The sequence below is a fragment of the Etheostoma cragini genome, chromosome 11 (assembly GCF_013103735.1).
Source record: "Etheostoma cragini isolate CJK2018 chromosome 11, CSU_Ecrag_1.0, whole genome shotgun sequence".
NCBI lineage: Eukaryota > Metazoa > Chordata > Actinopteri > Perciformes > Percidae > Etheostoma > Etheostoma cragini.
In genome coordinates, this window is record NC_048417.1 from 19,705,509 (window position 1) to 19,724,457 (window position 18,949).

At 38.6% G+C, this 18,949-nt stretch overlaps 1 protein-coding gene and 1 long non-coding RNA gene across 2 annotated transcripts; one reads left to right on the plus strand and one right to left on the minus strand.

Moving 5' to 3' along the window:
- Positions 1 to 8,505: 8,505 nt before the first annotated feature.
- Positions 8,506 to 16,136, minus strand: LOC117953327 (GTPase IMAP family member 8-like). Its single transcript, XM_034886237.1, has 5 exons — positions 15,558 to 16,136; positions 14,328 to 15,044; positions 11,817 to 13,184; positions 10,974 to 11,029; positions 8,506 to 9,255 (listed from the first exon to the last, which is right to left on the minus strand). The coding sequence occupies exons 1-5, from the start codon at positions 15,601 to 15,603 to the stop codon at positions 9,016 to 9,018; spliced, it is 2,427 nt and encodes an 808-aa protein (XP_034742128.1). The 5' UTR covers positions 15,604 to 16,136; the 3' UTR covers positions 8,506 to 9,015.
- A 1,212-nt stretch (positions 16,137 to 17,348) lies between these two features.
- Positions 17,349 to 17,900, plus strand: LOC117952477. Its single transcript, XR_004658420.1, has 2 exons — positions 17,349 to 17,484; positions 17,692 to 17,900. It is a non-coding gene; the product is annotated as an uncharacterized LOC117952477 (long non-coding RNA).
- Positions 17,901 to 18,949: the final 1,049 nt, after the last annotated feature.

An 18,949-nucleotide genomic window follows, 5' to 3' on the forward strand; every position in this document is an offset into this window, starting at 1 on the left:
CAGAAAAGAATGATCAGCAAATTATCAGGAACTACTGAACAATAGTTGCAAAAAAATCTGCAAATTTATCAACCTCATGTTTCATCCAATCTCTCGTTTCTATCTAGCCACAATACTTTATCAACATCACACCTGCATGTCTTCAGTGCAAGGAGGAAAAACCTTTTGGCATGACGCAGCCACCCCCTACAACAAGCTGCTAAGATATGCTCACCAGTCATGTTGGCATTTGGTTACTCTAAATTGGGAGGAAATTGTATTAATCTCCTAAATCTATTCATCCGAAAACGTTTCCAAAGCAAAACACATAACTAGTATGTGTCTAATATAGGTGTGACAGGTTATTGTGATTGTTGGTTGCTCAATTTTGCAGGTAGGGATTTACACAACGCATGTGTATTAGTTGCATTTAAGAGTAATATGATTCAACAGCAGTTGAACGCAAACTATTTTAATCTGCAAGGCTTACTCTGCATTTTGTGCCAAAGCAATGATATATGACTATAGTCTTGTGAACAACTGATCTAAAGTCAATATAAATAGTCATAAAGTTTGACGTAGTTTAATAGTCATTCAACGATTGTGCCAAATCAGTTAAGAACAACTGTAACTTCCCAACCCCACCTATTTTTTTGCCAACAAAAAACTTCAAAAAGCAATCCTAACAATTACACATAGGTTTGATACTGGCCTCTAGTGGCCAAAGCTATAAATACATGCAGAAGTTTGCCTGCATGTCTGCTGTTGCAGTACACCAACTTTATATTACAGTTTTTAATTTGGCACATTTACTGGAACAAACTTACAATTGTCAAAACTCAAAACTCTAAATTCAATTCTCATTCAGCACACCCCTCTGTGTGACCTGCAAAAAAGGTCATTACTCAATCAAAATAATTAATGACAGAGATGGAAAACCTCATTATTATGGCTGGTCTGTCACTGTCATTTCTTTGGGGCAAAGGGTGACAAGCCTCAGTGGTGTTACAGCAGGGGCCATTCTAGGATCAGACCTTCAGAGGGACTCAGCCCCTAATGAGAATGTGACACTGCCTTGCAAAAGAGCCCCCTAAAAATGGTCTAAAATTGCCCATGTGTTACAGTGTGTTAAAGTCCTATTCGATGCCCTTGGACTGTGGAAAAGCTCCCACTTGTTGCTCCACAAAGTCAGAAACCAATCGTTCGCTCTCGATCATGGTCACTTTAGTTGCCTGTTTTCTTGACAAACAGCCAAAATCTTCATGTAAGAGACTAAATAAATATATGGGATAAAGTCACAAAGCCTAATACAAGGACCAATCATTTGAGTTTATGGAACTTTGACTCGGGTACATTCACAAAAAGACCCTAGGTTGCATTTTGGCAAGAGTTACACTCAAAACTTACTAACCGCTGAACAGGCAACATGTTGTAAACCAGCTTACCTGGTCCTCCGATAACGTTAGCTAGCCGTTAGCAGGGTTAGCATGGCTCCATTAGCCAGGACCAGTCGGGATCACTTTACTGGCTGTTTTATCAATTGTTTTAGCGAATAACCAACTCGGATACTCTAGCTATATAATCCAAAGTGAGTATACAAATGTTGAAATGACATAAAATTCCCGTCTCTTGTACCCGTGATAAATTAGCTTGAAGCTAATGCATACCTGTTCAGCGGGAAAATATACAGGCTCTAATTAGAGCCTGTATATTTTACACATAAGGTGTAGATAGATGTTGCACATGAGTAAATTGTCACATGTGTGGTATACTTGGAGCAGTGATTATAAAGTCTGACAGCAGCAGGAAGGATGTGTGGCATCTCTCCTTCACTGCACGTTTGGAAAACTAGATAGATTCAGATTACAGGTGTTTACTTTGCATCATACAAAAACCTAATATGACAACATACCTGGCTCTTTTCACAATTGTGGATGATGTCCTTCATCTGTGCATTGCCTTCTCTCACAACTTGTGCCCACGTCTTCTGATCTTCCACTATACATACACAACATACAACATAAAAACAGACACTAGTGAAAGCTATCAACAAATAATGTTCTTTTGTGAGGATAAAGTATTTTTAGTATTGCAAACTATTGTTTTAAAATGAACATGGTGTATTTCTGACATTTTGTAGAAGATGGTGGATATTCTTAGCAAGAACCACTTAGCTAATGAGAGATAACTAGTGAAACAAAACAACAGTTTACCAAAGTTACCCTTGCTTTAAACATGAAACGGAAAAGTACCAATAAAACTAATGGTGATATTGATGATTGTATTGATCTCAAAGTCAAATGAGTTTCAATATGTCCATCGAACGCGTTTAGTCCTAGTTAAAGCTGATTATTAACCTCTAATGTCAGTTTTATATAGCTAACGTTAGCTAGCTAGGTTTATTGTTAATTTAGCTTCAACAAAACGTAATACAAGTTATGTGACTGTCAGTAGTTAACGCTAGCCAACAAAAACGGTCACCATCTAATAACTGATATTGTATGACCGTTGGCACTCCGAACAGTTTTTAAACCGTTTTTAAAATCAATTTTTAAACAGATTTAATGTTCATGCCGAATGTACAGAAACTAACCACAGTCTTACTAAACTGTTTTACATAGCTAGATAGTGCCATTTTGTGGTTAGCAGGGTCAAAATAAAACTTTATAATCACAGCGTATTAGCGTTAAGTACGACCGTTAGCAGGCAATTTGAGGCCCCCTGAACTTCTTCACCTTTTAAAAATAAGATTTAACGTTAGCTAGCTAGCTAGTTGACATATTAGCTATCGCTATATTCCAAATTGACCTTACAATTTGATTCGATAACAAGTCTTAAACTATGTTCCAAGTTAAGGTTTCAGTTCCATTTAAGCCGATAAAAGAAAACTAACCGATACAAGCAAAAGTATGGCTGAGGTGCGGCACTCGGTTAGCTAACGCTAGCTAACAATAGCATCAACGGTAACGGATATCGGGTAACGTTCAATTATGCCCAACGATAACGTTAGGAAACGTTAACTGCCTTTGTAACGTTAACGTTATGGTTGAGCTAAAAATAGCTTGTTTTTTGTCAAAAGAACACCAACTTCCACATGCAAAAACGTCGAAATATTGTTTTAGCTAACGTTAGCTACGTTTAAATGAAATAGTGCTTACCATAGAGTTTAACAGCAACGAAGCAGTCGTCCCTCCTAACCCTTCGTAGACTGGCGACTTTTTCCCTTCCTTTGTCGACAGTGGCGCGAATAAGTTGCTGGGCACAATTCAGATTTACTGTCCATCACATCTATAGTGTGTGTAACGTTAAGACGTCCAGACGCTCAATAAACGATGCTTCCAAATGACCCGCGAACAACTGAGGAACCTGTAATACATTTTACCGACATATTTAATACGTCGCTGCGATGTATAGATTTCCATCACAATTCGACGTCCAGGCGCTCCAAAACCGATGCTTCCAAATGACTCGCGAACAACTGAGGAACTTGTAATACATCTAAAAGACATCTTTAATACATTGCTGCGATGTATAGATTTCTATCAGAATACGACGTCCAAGCGCTCAATTAACGATGCTTCCAAATGACCCGCGAACAACTGAGGAACTTGTAATACATCTAAAAGACGTATTTAATACGTTGCTGCGATGTATAGACTTCCATCGTAATACGACGTACAGACGCTCAATTAACGATGCTTCCAAATGACCCGCGATCAATTGCAGATGAAGCGATCATTTGCAGACGTCGTGCCGACGTATGTGTGCTTTCTGGGAAGTTGTCTCCATCTTTCAAATACATCTCCATATATTTACCAGGGGTTTGTTACGTCTCTGGTCACGCAACTGTTAGAAACATGCTATTATTTTTAGGTTAGGTAGAATCTCTCTCCGTTGCTCCTTTATGTTTAGTTTGCTGCTTTCTTGGCTGTACTAACGTAACAGCTGGAGAGCGCTGGATTTACGTTTTTACGGGTATATCTGGCAACCCGGCCTGGCTGTCAAACTGGGCAGTTGATAACAAACAGGCCAAAACACAGACAGAAATGTCTTCACGGAACGGAAATTATAACAGGAGAAAATACAGCGATGCAGAGATGACTTATTGGTGGACATTTTGGGATTTATTACAGTAGGCCCAAATATATTACACATTGGACCTTTAAGTAAAAGTATGTTAGTATCATCAGGAACAATGTAGTTAGAGTATTAAAAGTAAAAGTACTCAATGCAGAAAAAATCATGACATTTTAGAAATTGGAAACGATCAAAAACGTTCTGTCCATCCACCCAGTGTTTAATTGGCTAATCGTTCCAGCTGGACTTGTAGGCCTATATATTGTTGGAAAGTTTAATTAATAAAACCATTGTATTTTATTAACTGCATGTGTTTTGTGTGCAAACATCTTAATTTGTAAAGTAACTAGTAACTAAACCTGTCAGATTTATTTAGTGGAGTAAAAAGTACATTATTTCTCTCTGAAACATAAGAGGGTAGAAATAGAAAATGGAATGAAAAGAAAAGACATGTATTTATATTTAAGACAGTCTGAAAAAGCTAAATATTTTTATTTACTAGATACTACATATAATATCAAAGATATCATGCATCTATGGTTATACTGTGTGCCACCAGATTCAATAAAGATGAGCCGGTATAATCTGGAAGCTATAAATCCATTTGTGGCTATTATTTTGTCACTGGAGTTTGTTTTTATCCCTTAGGTTGTAAATCCTCTTGTGTATGGCTTTAAATTACCAGAAATTAGAAGACACATTTGAAAGTTGTTGCAATGGTATAAAAGAATCTCTAAAAATGATCAGATAAAACCCACCACAGCCTATTGTGTGTCTATGCTTATGGGAACACATTATTCTACAAAAGCTTAACATAGTGTGTTAATGGTTAAAAAAAGCATTTGACATTTTAATTAACTCTCAGAATAAAGCAGAAGGATAATAAAGTGTGTGTGGGAATGTGATTACTGACTCACAAGATGTCATTTGCTCTCCATATAATTAGACAGGGACAATATTATGGATGTGTGTTTAACGTTTTCAAGTTACGTTGAGCATGCCAATTTCATTTTCGTCATGTAAAAAGGTTATAAATCATTAGTTGATGTAAAAATGTTAATAACAGCTGGACAACTAAGGAAAGATATTGGTTATGCTAAAATAAACTATGAATGAATAAATATTTCTGTTTTTTAACAATATATTTATTGTTTTGCACATAGAAAATATAAAGTCACAGGAACAGTCACATTATGAACGTCCCTCCTCTCCCCACCCTCAACAGGAGAAACATTCAAGGAAAAACAAAATGAGGAAAATCAATAAAACCAAAACAGTGGTTATCCTGTTTATTTTCTAAGAAACATGTCAGCTTCCACAAGTTCTGCCATTCAAATGTAATCATTCATTTCGGTCTGCTCACTTTCCAGGAACTGCAAAAAAGTGTCCCGCATTGCTGTGAACTTATTTACTTTCCCTTTGGCAACATGAGTTAATTTCTCCAGTGCCGAGCACGACGCCATTTCTTGTAATCACATTCCAGGTGTAGGGCCGTCCATACTTTTCCACCTCAGTGCAATCCCTCTTCTAGCCTGAAGCAAGGATAGAGAGATCATACCTGTGCATTTTTGCGGGCTGGTGCAAAGTGATCGGGGTAAATACCTAATATACAGAGCTTTGCCTCAAGTGGAACCACCATATTAGTCACATATGAAATCATGTAGGTTACATCTTTCCAATATGACCGGACTTTTTGGCATGCCCACATGCAGTGCAACAAAGTGCCAACACTATCACTACATTTACATTTTTCACATTACGCACAGCTTCTGATATTTCATCCACCGTTAAACGTTTGTCTAATTTAGTCTTATCCTGATCTGGCATAGTTGGAATGTCTAGATTGTCCAAAAATTCAGACTGTAACTGCGTATCATCTGGGTCCACTGAATAGTCTCTATTTTGTAGTTGGATTAAATTTATAGTTCTATGAAATTGCATTTTTTTAATTCTCTATGCAAGAAGCTTGCCAACCTTATCTCCTTGATCATAAAAAGACTGTTTCAGCCAAAGAAGATTTGCAGCAATTTTACTAGTAGAGAGCTCTTTATACCTAATTCTCAACAAAAGAAGTTCCTTATGTTTCTCTGAACTTTCATGTTGGTATACAGTAGGTCTGGCTCCAGAGCTTTAATCTGGGCCTCAAAGTTGCTTGGATTTCTATTTTGGGACTTTGACTTATAACTCATATAGCTTATCATTACACTTCTAATTTAAGCTTTAAATGCCTCAAATCCTGTGCCCGCACTGGTTTGATCTGTATTCATAAAAAAGTACTTATCAATATTATCACCAAGACATTTGACAAAATTGGGGTCTTGAAGCCACTCTGTTTGGAGGTGCCCCCTGGGAGGACACCTGACATGCCCTGTTATATAAAAAGTAAGTAATATAATAGCATGATCAGATAATACTATGCTGTCATAAGCACATTCTTTCACATGAGATAGTAGACTCATGGTGATCAGAAAGTAATCAATAAGCAATGAGGTTTTATAAGTGTTTGAGTAATATGAAAACTCCTTTTTGTTAGGATGAAGCTTTGTGAGTTCCATTCCTCCTAGAGCTTCAACAAACTGTCAATTAATCAGACCAGTTTAACATTTCTGTGAACATGAAACGAATCTTGCCTCTTGGCATGGGAACATGTGTAAAGTGTTATCAAATAAGGAGATAAGAAATGACAAAGCAAAATCTCCTCACTAGAGGGACTATTATCCAGAATGAGACAAACGTCATCATAGTAAACCAGACGGATTTGTGTGTTTTAGTGGCCAGTCCACTAAACCCAGTTAAAGCTTCTGTGAGGTCCTTGAAAATGGTGAGAATTTTGCATGGCACCATCTTAAGCACCACGAAGCACCATAGTCTCAGTCAAAACATAATAATGCAACGGAAAAATATGAGTATGCTATGTCTATGTTGTGAATTGCAGACAAAACAGTGACATTCCTGTCAATGTGTAATAGTTGGCCATCTTGTCCAATAAAGCAAAGGCTACAGGTGTCATGTTTGGTTATTTACTCTAAACTGGAGAGACTGTGAGCGGTATATGGATAACCTCATCATGCCAGTACTCTCCTACAACGTGAGACATGGCAACGAAGCCGCAAAACTGAAAACACCCTGTTATAATAAACTTGATAGGAGATTAAATATACATGCTACAATAAAATGTTAAATAGTATAGGAGGAAACCACACTGTTAGCAACGGGTAAATAGAAATGTCCTGATAGCTTTGACGCTGCTAAATGACTCATCATTAGTGGCTTTCTGGCATGCGTACCATCTTTGAAGTGTACAAAAACACAATTATGGTGTTTTTGTACACATACTGTGTTTGGATAATTGATGATTATTAATAATTGAACTTAACGCTGATGTGTCCCTTGCATAAAATTGAACGCAGCACCTTACTCAATTTGGACAGCAGCCTGCCATTTACTATAACTGTGTTGGTCTCTCACAGAATTTATCTGTGAGGACAGACAAACTGGCTGTTTACTAAAACACTTATGCTTAACAAAAATTCATAAGGTCACATGCCAACCTCTTGTCACTGTGGGCCACTCGCTGCACTCAGGCCTTACACCTGACAGACAGGCCAGTGGGAGTTTTGTTGCTTTATTTGGCGCCATTGGGAGCTTAGACAGATCCTATTTTCTTTTTTGCTGCACTCAACCAGACTGGTGAGCAGTAATCAAGGTGAGATAAGACTAGTGCCTGTGCCACCAACACTCAATCAATGTTGTTGTTGCCAACGCTGTTACCAATAGAAGGTGGAGAGGTATAAACAGACATTGATGGGGGAGTAGCTACAGCACAGTATAACTAACCCCCTACTCGGTGAACCCTTGCTGTGACACTGGGAGAGTGCAAGAGACGGTTGGGAAAATGAGTTATCTGATCAAGGATAATGTGTTTGTAGCAAGATTTTTCACTCTTTCAGGGTTAAACGAGACAAAGGATTACAGAGAAATTCTGTACTACCGTGTGATTTTGTTTGCCAACATCTCTGTCATCATAATCATTAACTTAGACCAAAACCTGCATGAGCCCATGTACATTTTATTGTGTAGTTTTTTCATCAATGAACTTTATGGGACAGAATGTTTCATTTATTACCACATGGAACCGCAGTGTGCGCTTAATGTGAGTTGAAATTAAATACTTGAGTTTAACGCTGCATACAATTGCACCTCACACAATTTGGATATTCTTTTTTTTCTTCATTTTTGCAGTACAAAGCCCACAAAAAAAGAAAGAAAAAAAGCATATTCTGATGCTGGTTGTTTTGATTATTGCTACATTTAAAGAAATGTTATCTTTGCTTTGAGTTTAAATCCCACGGTATTTTTATTTATTGTCGCCAAAGCTGTTACAGACGTTGATTGGGGTGTAGTTACAGAAAATGAACAAAGTGTAATTCTGAGTCAGAGTGTTGTAATTTTACTTTAAACAAACAAATAAATTATGTTTAATCATTATTAGAAATGCAATCATTTATTTGAACAGATTTTAACACACTTTACAGCATTTGATGATTTGTAGTATTTGTTAAGAATTACCAAATAACTCATTTGTGAAAAGACAGTAATTTGGATGGCTTTTATAAAGTTGCAACTGATGATTATAAAACCTAGTAAGTGGTTAATAAACACTTTGTAAAGAATTTATAGGTCAGTGCAAAAATAATCATAACGATCATCTCTTTTATCACCAAAAAAAGATGACCAAAAGATTGGCCAAATGAATGTTACTTGATGCTTTATAAACCACTTATTAATCATGAACTAATTGTTTAAGCATTAGTTGCAACTTTAAAATAGTTGTAATAATTGGGAAATAACTTTTAGATTCACATGAAATTTGCTCCCTATCCATACAAGTCTTATACAGAGCATGATTCAGACTCTTTGCAGGAATTGTGGCGACACAAATGTCATGTCTCATGAGACTCATTTGCTGTTGGCGCCTGACTCCCTTTTCCCCTGCTGGGGCCCGGCTCCTTGGACCAGGAAGCAGCCCAGCAGAGCCCCAGCTGCAGCCCCTACAGCTGACCTGGTACTCATCCCTGTAGCCAGCCTGGAGGAAGCAGCAAGGGCCCCAGCTGCAGCTCCCAGCGCAGCTCCTCCAGCCCTCAGCCACGACGGAGTCCAGTCGGCCTCAAGTTGCCCCACTTGGTTGGCGGTCACTCTCTGTGGACCCATTAAGAATCACTGTATTACAGACGTGGCTAGGCAACCATGAAAACATTCAGCAATATCAAGTGCACAGTATCTTACAGCTGATTAAAATATGAACTTGTGTATGTAGTGAGTTGTCTGATTGTATTCTCTCAACCTATTATCTTATGATCTCATGTCTCATCTCAATGTGTCTCCAAAACTTTGGACCTGACCCGATGCATAAATTAATTCAAAAAAGAAAAAATAGACCTGACCAAAGAAGGACAGACAGGTATAGTAGTATCAACTGCACCTCTAGTTCATAACAAAATACTTCAAGAACTACTGAATAATTCCCAGTGAAATATGCTGTGAACTTTTAAAGCAGGTAGGCCTACTTCATGATCTGAATTTTAATTTTAATTTTAAATACCTTCAGGCTCCCTATCTTTGTGATGTGCAAAGGCAGGTAATGCTCCTGAACACCCGTCTTGTCAATATGGTGTCAGTGGTCAAGATTAGACAATCTTCACAAAACTAACTTCTCCAGCTGACATAGAAGCTGTAGTATGTGGAAAGCTAAAACAAAATATGCCAGAATGTGAAATATGGGGAGATCTTTTCCTGCAGTTTTACCATCAGGCGATCCCAGACATATTCATGCAGTAACCTGTATTCATCTCATCCTAATGCCATTAAATAGCAGAAATTGCTGTCCTGTTTTCTTTGCGTTGTTCCCCTTTGAAATAACACACTCTGATTAAAACCTCTAGCTACACAAATATAAACTTGAATAAGCCTGTTCCGGTTGACAGAAGGCTAAACTACTAACTCGTCTTCTGCGTTTATGGTTCTTCTGAAACCACATCCGGCATCTCCTGGTTCGGATGGCAGCAGTAGGCGGTGCCGCGGCTCGGCGTCTGGTCCTAGAAGCAGGCTAATGCTGCCATCCCTAAGGATAAAGGCTAAAAGGCTCACCCTAGCAGACCAACTCTCCAGTGTTTTCACAGCAAATGTTTGCTCATGGGACAATAAACTGGATTAGTTTCCTTCTACTATGTACTGCACCTACAGTAGATGGATGACAATAAATGATCTCTTATCTAATAGTTTAGCTTTGAATCAACCGCAGACCTGAGCCTTTGGTGACAGGTAGGAGAACCTTCACCAAAGGAACGTGTGCAAGCGCAACGGCATTTGTCAAACAGCCAATGGGAAAGGAACGCTCTCTCTCTCTCTGAAATGACTGGCGGAAGTCTTCCGTCACGGGCTAGGTTTTCCAAAGCTTGAAAACAGCCAAGGAGGAAGTCCAGGAGTCTAGTATTCTCTCAAACCACTTGAATTATGATATCCTAAAATGTTTTTATGGACGTTTGCACAACATCACCAAAAACAAACTGCTTACCACAGCTTTGTGACATGACCATGAAGATATTTTAATTTAATTCAATTCAATTTTATGTATAGTATCAAATCGTAACAAACGTTATCTCAAGACGCTTTATAGATAGAGTAGGTAGTAGTAATAGTAGGCCTATTCTAGTAATTCCCCAAAGAGCAAGCATAGTGCAACAGTGGCGAGGAAAAACTCCCTTTTGGGAAGAAACCTCGACCAGACCCAGGTCACGTCACAGAGGCCACGTGCTTTGCACTCCTCCAACAATACTGTTTTCATCCAAGATTTAATGTATCCCTTTCAGCTTATTAATTATTTTGCAAACGTGTTGAAAACAGCCATTTTCGCTCACCTTTTCACGTAGCATGATGTCATTGTCCAACACGACGGTCTTTTTCTGTTCTGTCTCTGTAAGTTAAAGAGGTAAGTGAATGACATTTAATTAAAGGTTCCATGGCATGAACATTTCACTTCATGAGGTTTTTTAACATTTAATATGAGTTCCCTTAGCCTGCCTATGGCCCCCCAGTAGGTGTTAACCAAGCCCTGGGTGTCTGGCTCTGCCTTTGAGAAAATGAAAGCTCAGATGGGCCGATCTGGAATCTTGTCCCTTATGAGGGGCAAGGTTACCTCCCCTTTTTCTTAGGGGACCACTATGGTTTATATAAAAGAGACTTCAGTGACAGTATTAGGGACCACTAAGGTCTATATAAAAGAGACTTCAGTGACAGTATTAGGGACCACTAAGGTCTATATAAAAGAGACTTCAGAGACAGTATTAGGGACCACTAAGGTCTATATAAAAGAGACTTCAGAGACAGTATTAGGGACCACTATGGTCTATATAAAAGAGACTTCAGAGACAGTATTAGGGACCACTAAGGTCTATATAAAAGAGACTTCAGAGAAAGTATTAGGGACCACTAAGGTCTATAGAAAAGAGACTTCAGAGACAGTATTAGGGACCACTAAGGTCTATATAAAAGAGACTTCAGAGACAGTATTAGGGACCACTAAGGTCTATATAAAAGAGACTTCAGAGACAGTATTAGGGACCACTAAGGTCTATATAAAAGAGACTTCAGAGACAGTATTAGGGACCACTAAGGTCTATATAAAAGAGACTTCAGAGACAGTATTAGGGACCACTAAGGTCTATATAAAAGAGACTTCAGATACTTTAGGTTTTACTCACTGGGTTTAGCAGTGTTTCCATGGCGGGTCAATGGCACCATGAACGTCCATTTTTGTTGTTTACCCAGCTCCTCCAATGACTTGAGGTCCGTCATTGTTTCCCTGTGGTGGTTACCTTTGTTAAAAAGCACCTTTTTTATTTCATTTGTTCTATCAGTTTCTTGTTTTGGATAGTGCATCTTCATCCCTTCAATTGTGGCCTTCAACACCTTCTTTGTATGTTCATTTTCTCTCTTCAGCTGTTCAATTGTCTCTTTGAGCTCATTTAATTCTCTTTTGTGATTCCCCATCATTTGATCCAGCTCTTTGTCTTTCTTCTTGTACTTTTCCTCAAAGGCTGCTGCTTTTTTCTCTTGTTCCAGCACCCTTTCCTTCAGAATGTCTTTTTCTACTTTGCTGCTTTGCTTTGTAGCTTCAATCACGTCATCTTTTTCAACACATCTTTCACTTAGGCTTGATATCATTCTGTCTTTCCGTATTATGACTTGTTTGAGCAGGTTGTTCTCCATCTCTGCTTCCACAAATCTTCTTCCAATCTCTTCTTCAGTGTCTTTATTTCCTCTCTCGTCGGACTCCTTCTCCCTCGCTGCTTTCAGAGCTTCAATCTGCTCATCCTTCTCTTTAGCTGTTTTAATCGTGTCCTCCAATATCTTCTCCTGCTTCTCGATTGCTTGCCGCAGCAGATCGTTTGCCCTCCTTGCCTTCCTGAGCTGTCTCGATTTCTTTTGGGAAATTTGATCCAGCCTCCTGTTACTTTCTTGGAGTTTTATAAAACTACGCAGCAAATGTCCATTGTCATTTGCCATCTCTGTTTCCTCAATCTTTGACAGCAGTTCTCTAACCTGAATGTCTCCGACCTTGTTCAAGTTATTAAAAACATGATATCTATTCCCACATTTGTCCACCAACCACTGAAGGGCAGGCCATCTCTCAATGTGCTCCTCAATGGGAGTGAGTCCCAGTGAGTCTCCCCAGGTGAACAGCACGGTGACTCGAGCGCACCACCAAACTCCAAGCAAGTTCAAGTGTTCCTCCGCCTTTAACCGGTCCGTTTCAGTGAAAGTCTCATCGCAGCGTACGAGCACCAGGACAGCATGGGGAATGCCGTCGCACAGAGATGCACTGTGGGTAATCTGCTGTTGTACCTCCTGTGGAGTGTCCTCTGAGCAGTATCTCCCATGCCAGCCAGGAGCTTCAACTACAGTGACTTGCTTTTTGTGAACGTCACCCCGTCTCTCAATGCACTCTGATGATGGATGTCCAGCAGGAAATACTTCCTCTCCTAGAATGGTGTTTCCAGTCGAGCTCTTCCCAACCTGCTTTGATCCCACGATGAGAACTCGAAGCATTGAGATCGGAGGAGACTCTTCTGAATTAAAAAACAAATGGAGGATTAAGGCAAGAATATTATCATTAAGGACTCTCATGTTTGGATGCACTTGAATGACAAAGGGATCGTTTAGGACAAGGTGAGGCTACTCAAACTCTTTCAAAAAGGGAAGCTTTGTTTTAGGAAACTTTAGTAATATTGCATATTAATTGATGGAACCATGACATTTTTGAGTTTGAACGTAGAAATCAAACGTTGAGTTACCATGTGGGAAAGCCTTTTCATTCCCCATTAAACCCTATTGTACCAAACATGGTTGCAGTTCCACCAGAGTTCCACTGGGGATGATTGCAGTCCAGTGCAAAATGAATGGGACTCTGTGGAGCAAGACGGCTGAATTTGTCTCTTTCTCTTTTGGCTTTTTAGAACACGAAATCCACTTTAAAAAAAATCTAACACTCATCAGGGTGTATTTTCTTAGCCTCCCCTTTCAAATGCAACATTAAAATTACCAGACAAAAAAATTATATCCTGAGAAAAGTGGATTTTGAGGGGTACATCTCCATAGAGTCCCATTCATTCTGCACTCGCATGTGAGCATCCCCAAGTGGAACTTTGGTGGAACTGCAACCAGTTCAAAAGCCGGAAGTATCAAAAGGGTGCAAAATTAGAAATTCTTTGCTGAAAACTACAATAATTGTAGTTGTTTAGCCAGTTGGGGGCAGCAAAAAAAATCTGTCTGACACCTTTATCATATGATGTATGTATGTAAATATGATATGTGGAGAACTTGCATACAGTCACCCATTTAAACATCGAACAGATACAAAGCAATATGAGCAATTATTTGTATGTCAATATTCACTCTCTTTTAGCTCAGGTTATGGTCTCCACCACTACAGAAAGGAACATCTAGCTCTTTAGCTGTCTTAGTTTTCTTTTATCTACTCATTTTGTTGAAAGCATTTGCCTGCTGTGAAAAATGCTACACCGATAGCAAAGAAAGTGAAGCAAAACAGTAAATTTGCAGCTAAAAACAAAAGAACGAGCTGAAAAATAATAAAATGAACTGTGTAAAGCTCAGTGGAACTGCATGTGATGATACTATGTAGGTTTATTACTACGAGAGACCCCTTTCCCATTACACATGGTCAACATATTGATTGATGAAGTGATTCTTACCCAATAGAGATTTGAGTGTGCTACTGGCCCTCTGCACATTCATTCGCCTCAGAATCGCCCTCTCTTCTACCACTTTCCTTTCCATCCCGGTTAGTCTAGAGACTTTCTTGTTTGTAGTCACAAAACCAACCCCTTCTGCCTTTATGTTTGCTGCAACCATTATATCAATCTTCTCAAAAAGTTCGGCAACCTGAGCATCATCATCTTCTCCCCAAATGCTTGTGTCTAAAAGGTGGTATCTATGTCCACATCTCTCCAAAACTGCCCGGAGAAACTTGTGTCTTGCAGTGTAACTTTCTACAGACAAACCTTTCAGTCTCTCACATCTGGTGAATATTACTATTGTGTTTCTCCACACTGTGTCATTAAGCAGGTCAAGAGGTCCCTCAACTGTCCACTCCCTGCCTCTGTGAGGGCTGATGGGTATGACCATGAGGAAGGCTTGAGGTCCTGGCGGGCACATGGCCATGCAGGCTGCCATGTTGTTGTTCACCAGGCCGGGCTCTCGGACAGAGTAGTGGATCCACCTTTCAGGGCTGTTGACAACAATAACTGCACGGCCATTGTCGAGAACACCCTGTCTCCTGACACACATCTTCACGTCTCTGCTGGTATCAAACATTTGTCGGCCAAAGATGGTGTTTCCTGTCAAACTCTTTTCCAGCCAGTCGTGCCCCAAGAGGACAACCCTTACCTCCTGAAGACAGTTTGGGTCCCCTGGCGGCAGAAAAGATTATTCAGCAGCAGCACAAATATGTCATCATGTCATAATATTTCTACAATGCATGTCTTGTAAATTTTATGCTTTTAATTTGTTCAAAAAAATATCCAATGAATTGTGAAGGAATTGAAAGTAAGTTCTGGACCTTGGAAACATTAGTTGATAAGGATGATACATACGATGGAAAGCTTCAGAACATCTACCGTATGGACTGCATTGAGATTGTTTTGTTGTTTTCAAAGATCAAGATTTGAACTTTCAATCTGAACTTGTATACCAGCATGGATGAGAAGTCTTAAAGTATTTAAAGTACTCAGAAAAACTTTACAATTTGAACATGACAACTGGTCATCTCCAACTGCTGAGGAGGACCATTTGAGGCAATTGAAAGCTACATAGACCATGCTGGGAGAACTGTGATAAACATGACTGTAAAAAAGACAAAATGCTACTATTTGTTTACTTAATAAAGTGTTAAAGGTAAGAAAAAATGTAATTTAACAGCATACCTTTCCTTGTCTGTGCTCCGCAGCCCACTGGAACCCTTTCTTCCATCTTTTATTCCGTCAAATATTTTTTGACAGACCACACTTCCACTTTAAAGTTTGACTCAGCTTTCTGTCCGATATGTGGTCAAAGTCCAGCCAACCCAAGCAGTAATGTAAACCATGGAAGAAGAAGTTCAGAAGACACTCAACTTCCAAGTCTGCTGAGTAGATTTACCTTTACTCAACAGACAGACAGACTCCATCTGCTACATCAAAGCAAAGGCGCTTTGATTAAGATGAGATGATGATTAAGATGTGTCGGAGCCAGTCTGGGCTCTAAACAAAAGGTCTCACTCAGTGATCAAAGTATACTGCTTCCTGTCAACAACTCTAGAAGCTAGAAAAAGGAAGAAAGACACAGTTTTTGGATAAAAGAGCCAAACCTTTGGAAGATAGAAAAGATTTGCTATACAATCTTTGCAATGTGGTAAAGCCTGCAGATAGGTTGTGTAATAATTAAAGGGCCAGTAACTAGCATGTCACTTTGACCTACATTTTTTAATAATTCATTAACCAGTTTGCAGCTTCAAAGGTTCCCTGCCACAAAACACTGTGTTTACTTGCATTTTTTGAAACAAGTTAGATGTATATTTGTTATGTTGTGAATGTGAAAATGAACTGCTACCTTCTCTGTCAGCTCTAGCCACTGAAAAGAAATGAGAAATCAGGCCAGTTAAAAAAGCTGGTCAGTCTGATGTCATGTTGCCTGAGCTCATTACTATTCATTAGCTCACCCAGTTGCGCTGGGTACAGGATGCTGATAGCCAGGCTCTCATTGAATAGCTGTTAGCCAATCAGAGTCAAGCTGCTTAGCTCATTGAATATTAATGAGAACTGGCATAAATAGAGCCGAGTCTTCTTGCAGGCTTTCTATACCACGCTAGAATGGCTTGAAACAAGGTAACCAAGGCATTTTATTCCACAAAAAAGGTTACAGAGTCCTGGTAGACCTTCACACATTACCACAAAGTAATGAAATATGGGTGGCAGGCACCTTTAAGTAAGCAGGAAACAAGTTGTGACTTTTACCAACCATGGTATTGTACAGCAGAATTTTCCTGTATTAATATATTGCATCATAATAACTGTAAAGTAGTGGGCAACACAGATATAAATATAATCTATCTAAGGAGCAATACCAGTTATTATCACAGTGAATAAACATTGAAATATGTAATTAGCCTTACCACTATATTTATTGCTAGAGTTTAGTTTGTATAGTTAACTATAATGTATGGCAATTGAGAAAAAGGTTATCATGAACATCTTTTTACTACAAGTGATATACATTACATGAGATGCTGTTTGGTTATTTTACATTCAATATATTTCTGTTTTAATATGTGTACTCTGAATGCTTTGAGGTGCGCGGGGCTCAGTTGGAAAAAGCTGACGTAATGCACGTCCAAGCACTTATCAGTGCTTGAGGAACATTTGACCAGTTTAATCTGATTAAACCACACCCACACAGTCCTGATAAAGTTTTTCTACTCTTAATAAAATAAAAAAATAAAAATGCCTAATGTTCAAACTTTGACTATTTCTTGGTCATACATAGAAACACATATAACTTGGTACTAATTTTTAGAAAAACAGCTTTTTTAAGCTGTTTTTTAAAACCGATTTTTAAAGAAAAAAGTCAAGATATTTCAACAGCAAGAATTTGTTAACAAAAACAAGAATCACATTAGTTTAACTTCCTCAGAAAGCATTTTTATTCAGGTTTAAATTCAGAATTAATGCCATCGCTGTTGCATTGCCAGTCCAAAGGAGTCCCTGAGTCAAAATTAACTCGATTCAGTGACTGTGCAATAGTGCACATCATGCAAAAGTAATTGACTACCATGATTAATTGCAAAGTTGGAAAAGTGCTTTGAAAGCATCATCTGTAACTAGTGATGGCCGAATGAAGCTTTGTGAACTAGTGTCTTTATTTTCTGAGCCCACTAAATAGCACTCTTGGTTTTAAGAGAAAGGCCTAAGGCGTTGCAATTCAGTTTGTTCTCAACCCTTTGTTGAACAGAGAGCGCCATCTAGTGGGCTCAGAAAAATAAAGACACTGGTTCACGAAGCTTCATTCAGCCATCACTATCAGTGACTACAGCCTTCTTTGTGTGGCTTTAATTAGAAGAGGTATCGCAAAAGGCATTTACAGCTGCCAACCTAAAAGATTAGCTAGTGTCAGGTACAACCTTTGCAGATAATTTCGTAAACCGCACCCTAGAGGCCAGCTCAGTTTAAATCTTCTTTAGCTTTTCCATCAGTGGTACATTTGGCTGTAGCTCGATTGCAAAGCCGATCATTAAAAAAATGGCAAAGAATAGAAGAAGATCACTGCCTTTTCTAAAAGTGAACATCATACACATTTACATTATGTACATATGTATACAGTCTCTCAACATTCTGTCACATGTCCTGTGACTACATATCCAAAATGTCCTCAGGACATTTGAACAATTTGAAAATGTGCGAAAAAAACAGCTACGTAGAACTCTAGAATTTCTAAAAGTGAGTGTGACATTCATCATTTACCTTAACATATTTTCAGTTTACACACTCTACAGTGTAGACAGTGTCCTACATCTGTGACTTTATACTGTATCTTAATGGAAATTTATGGATGGGTCATGATGAATGAAGGAGGATGGATATAAATGTGCCTCTAAGAAAATGGTTCTGTTGATGGATGAGAAAATATGGGAGGTAGGAAACTGTTAAAAGATGTTTTGTGTGGATTCAGCTACCCCCTCCCCGTTATCACGCTGAATTTGTATTCTCTGCATCCGAAACGCTGTGCAAACAGAAACTCACACAAATCCAAATAAGTCAAAAGAGTAAGAGTTGCTTTGTGATTACATCCTTTAATATTCTCAAGTGTTTAAATTGAAGAAATAAAAATAGCCTTAGAAAACCAAACCTGACACAAGAGGTGCAACTAACTCTATTATCTTTAAGATTTAAAAATGTCATTAAGTGGTGTCAATCGGTAAGTTAGTTATTTGTTTACATTGACCTCAGAAAACACAACCACAAGTTATGGTTATATTTCTTTACTGAATAAAAAACATCCAATATAGAAAGGTTTTCCAGATACTTGTCTAAACGTCTCAGCATCCTTTTTGCTTTGGAATATGATGTTAACAGGAAGAGTGGGACTGCATTGGTAACTGATCAGATCTCTTGAGGTTAGAGATAACAGGCCAAGAAAATATTAGAACAACTCAAAGTATCATCTTGTAAAAATGTGAATTGGTTACAAACAGAACTCTGACAGCAGACTTCAATTCTCATTTCTCTTTAGTTGTCAATGTTTAAACTTTAGAACAAGCTGTTTGGCAACTAATCCCAGCAAC

What these genes read in the sequence shown, in the direction of transcription:
- LOC117953327 (XM_034886237.1), bottom strand. Translation starts at nt 15,603, where the DNA reads ATGGAAGAAAGGGTTCCAGTGGGCTGCGGAGCACAGACAAGGAAAG. An exon ending in CACACTCAAATCTCTATTGG is followed by an intron (nt 13,185 to 14,327) that starts GTAAGAATCACT and finishes TTTTTAATTCAG; the next exon opens with AAGAGTCTCCTCCGATCTCA. An exon ending in ACATCATGCTACGTGAAAAG is followed by an intron (nt 9,256 to 10,973) that starts GTGAGCGAAAAT and finishes ATGGGTCCACAG; the next exon opens with AGAGTGACCGCCAACCAAGT.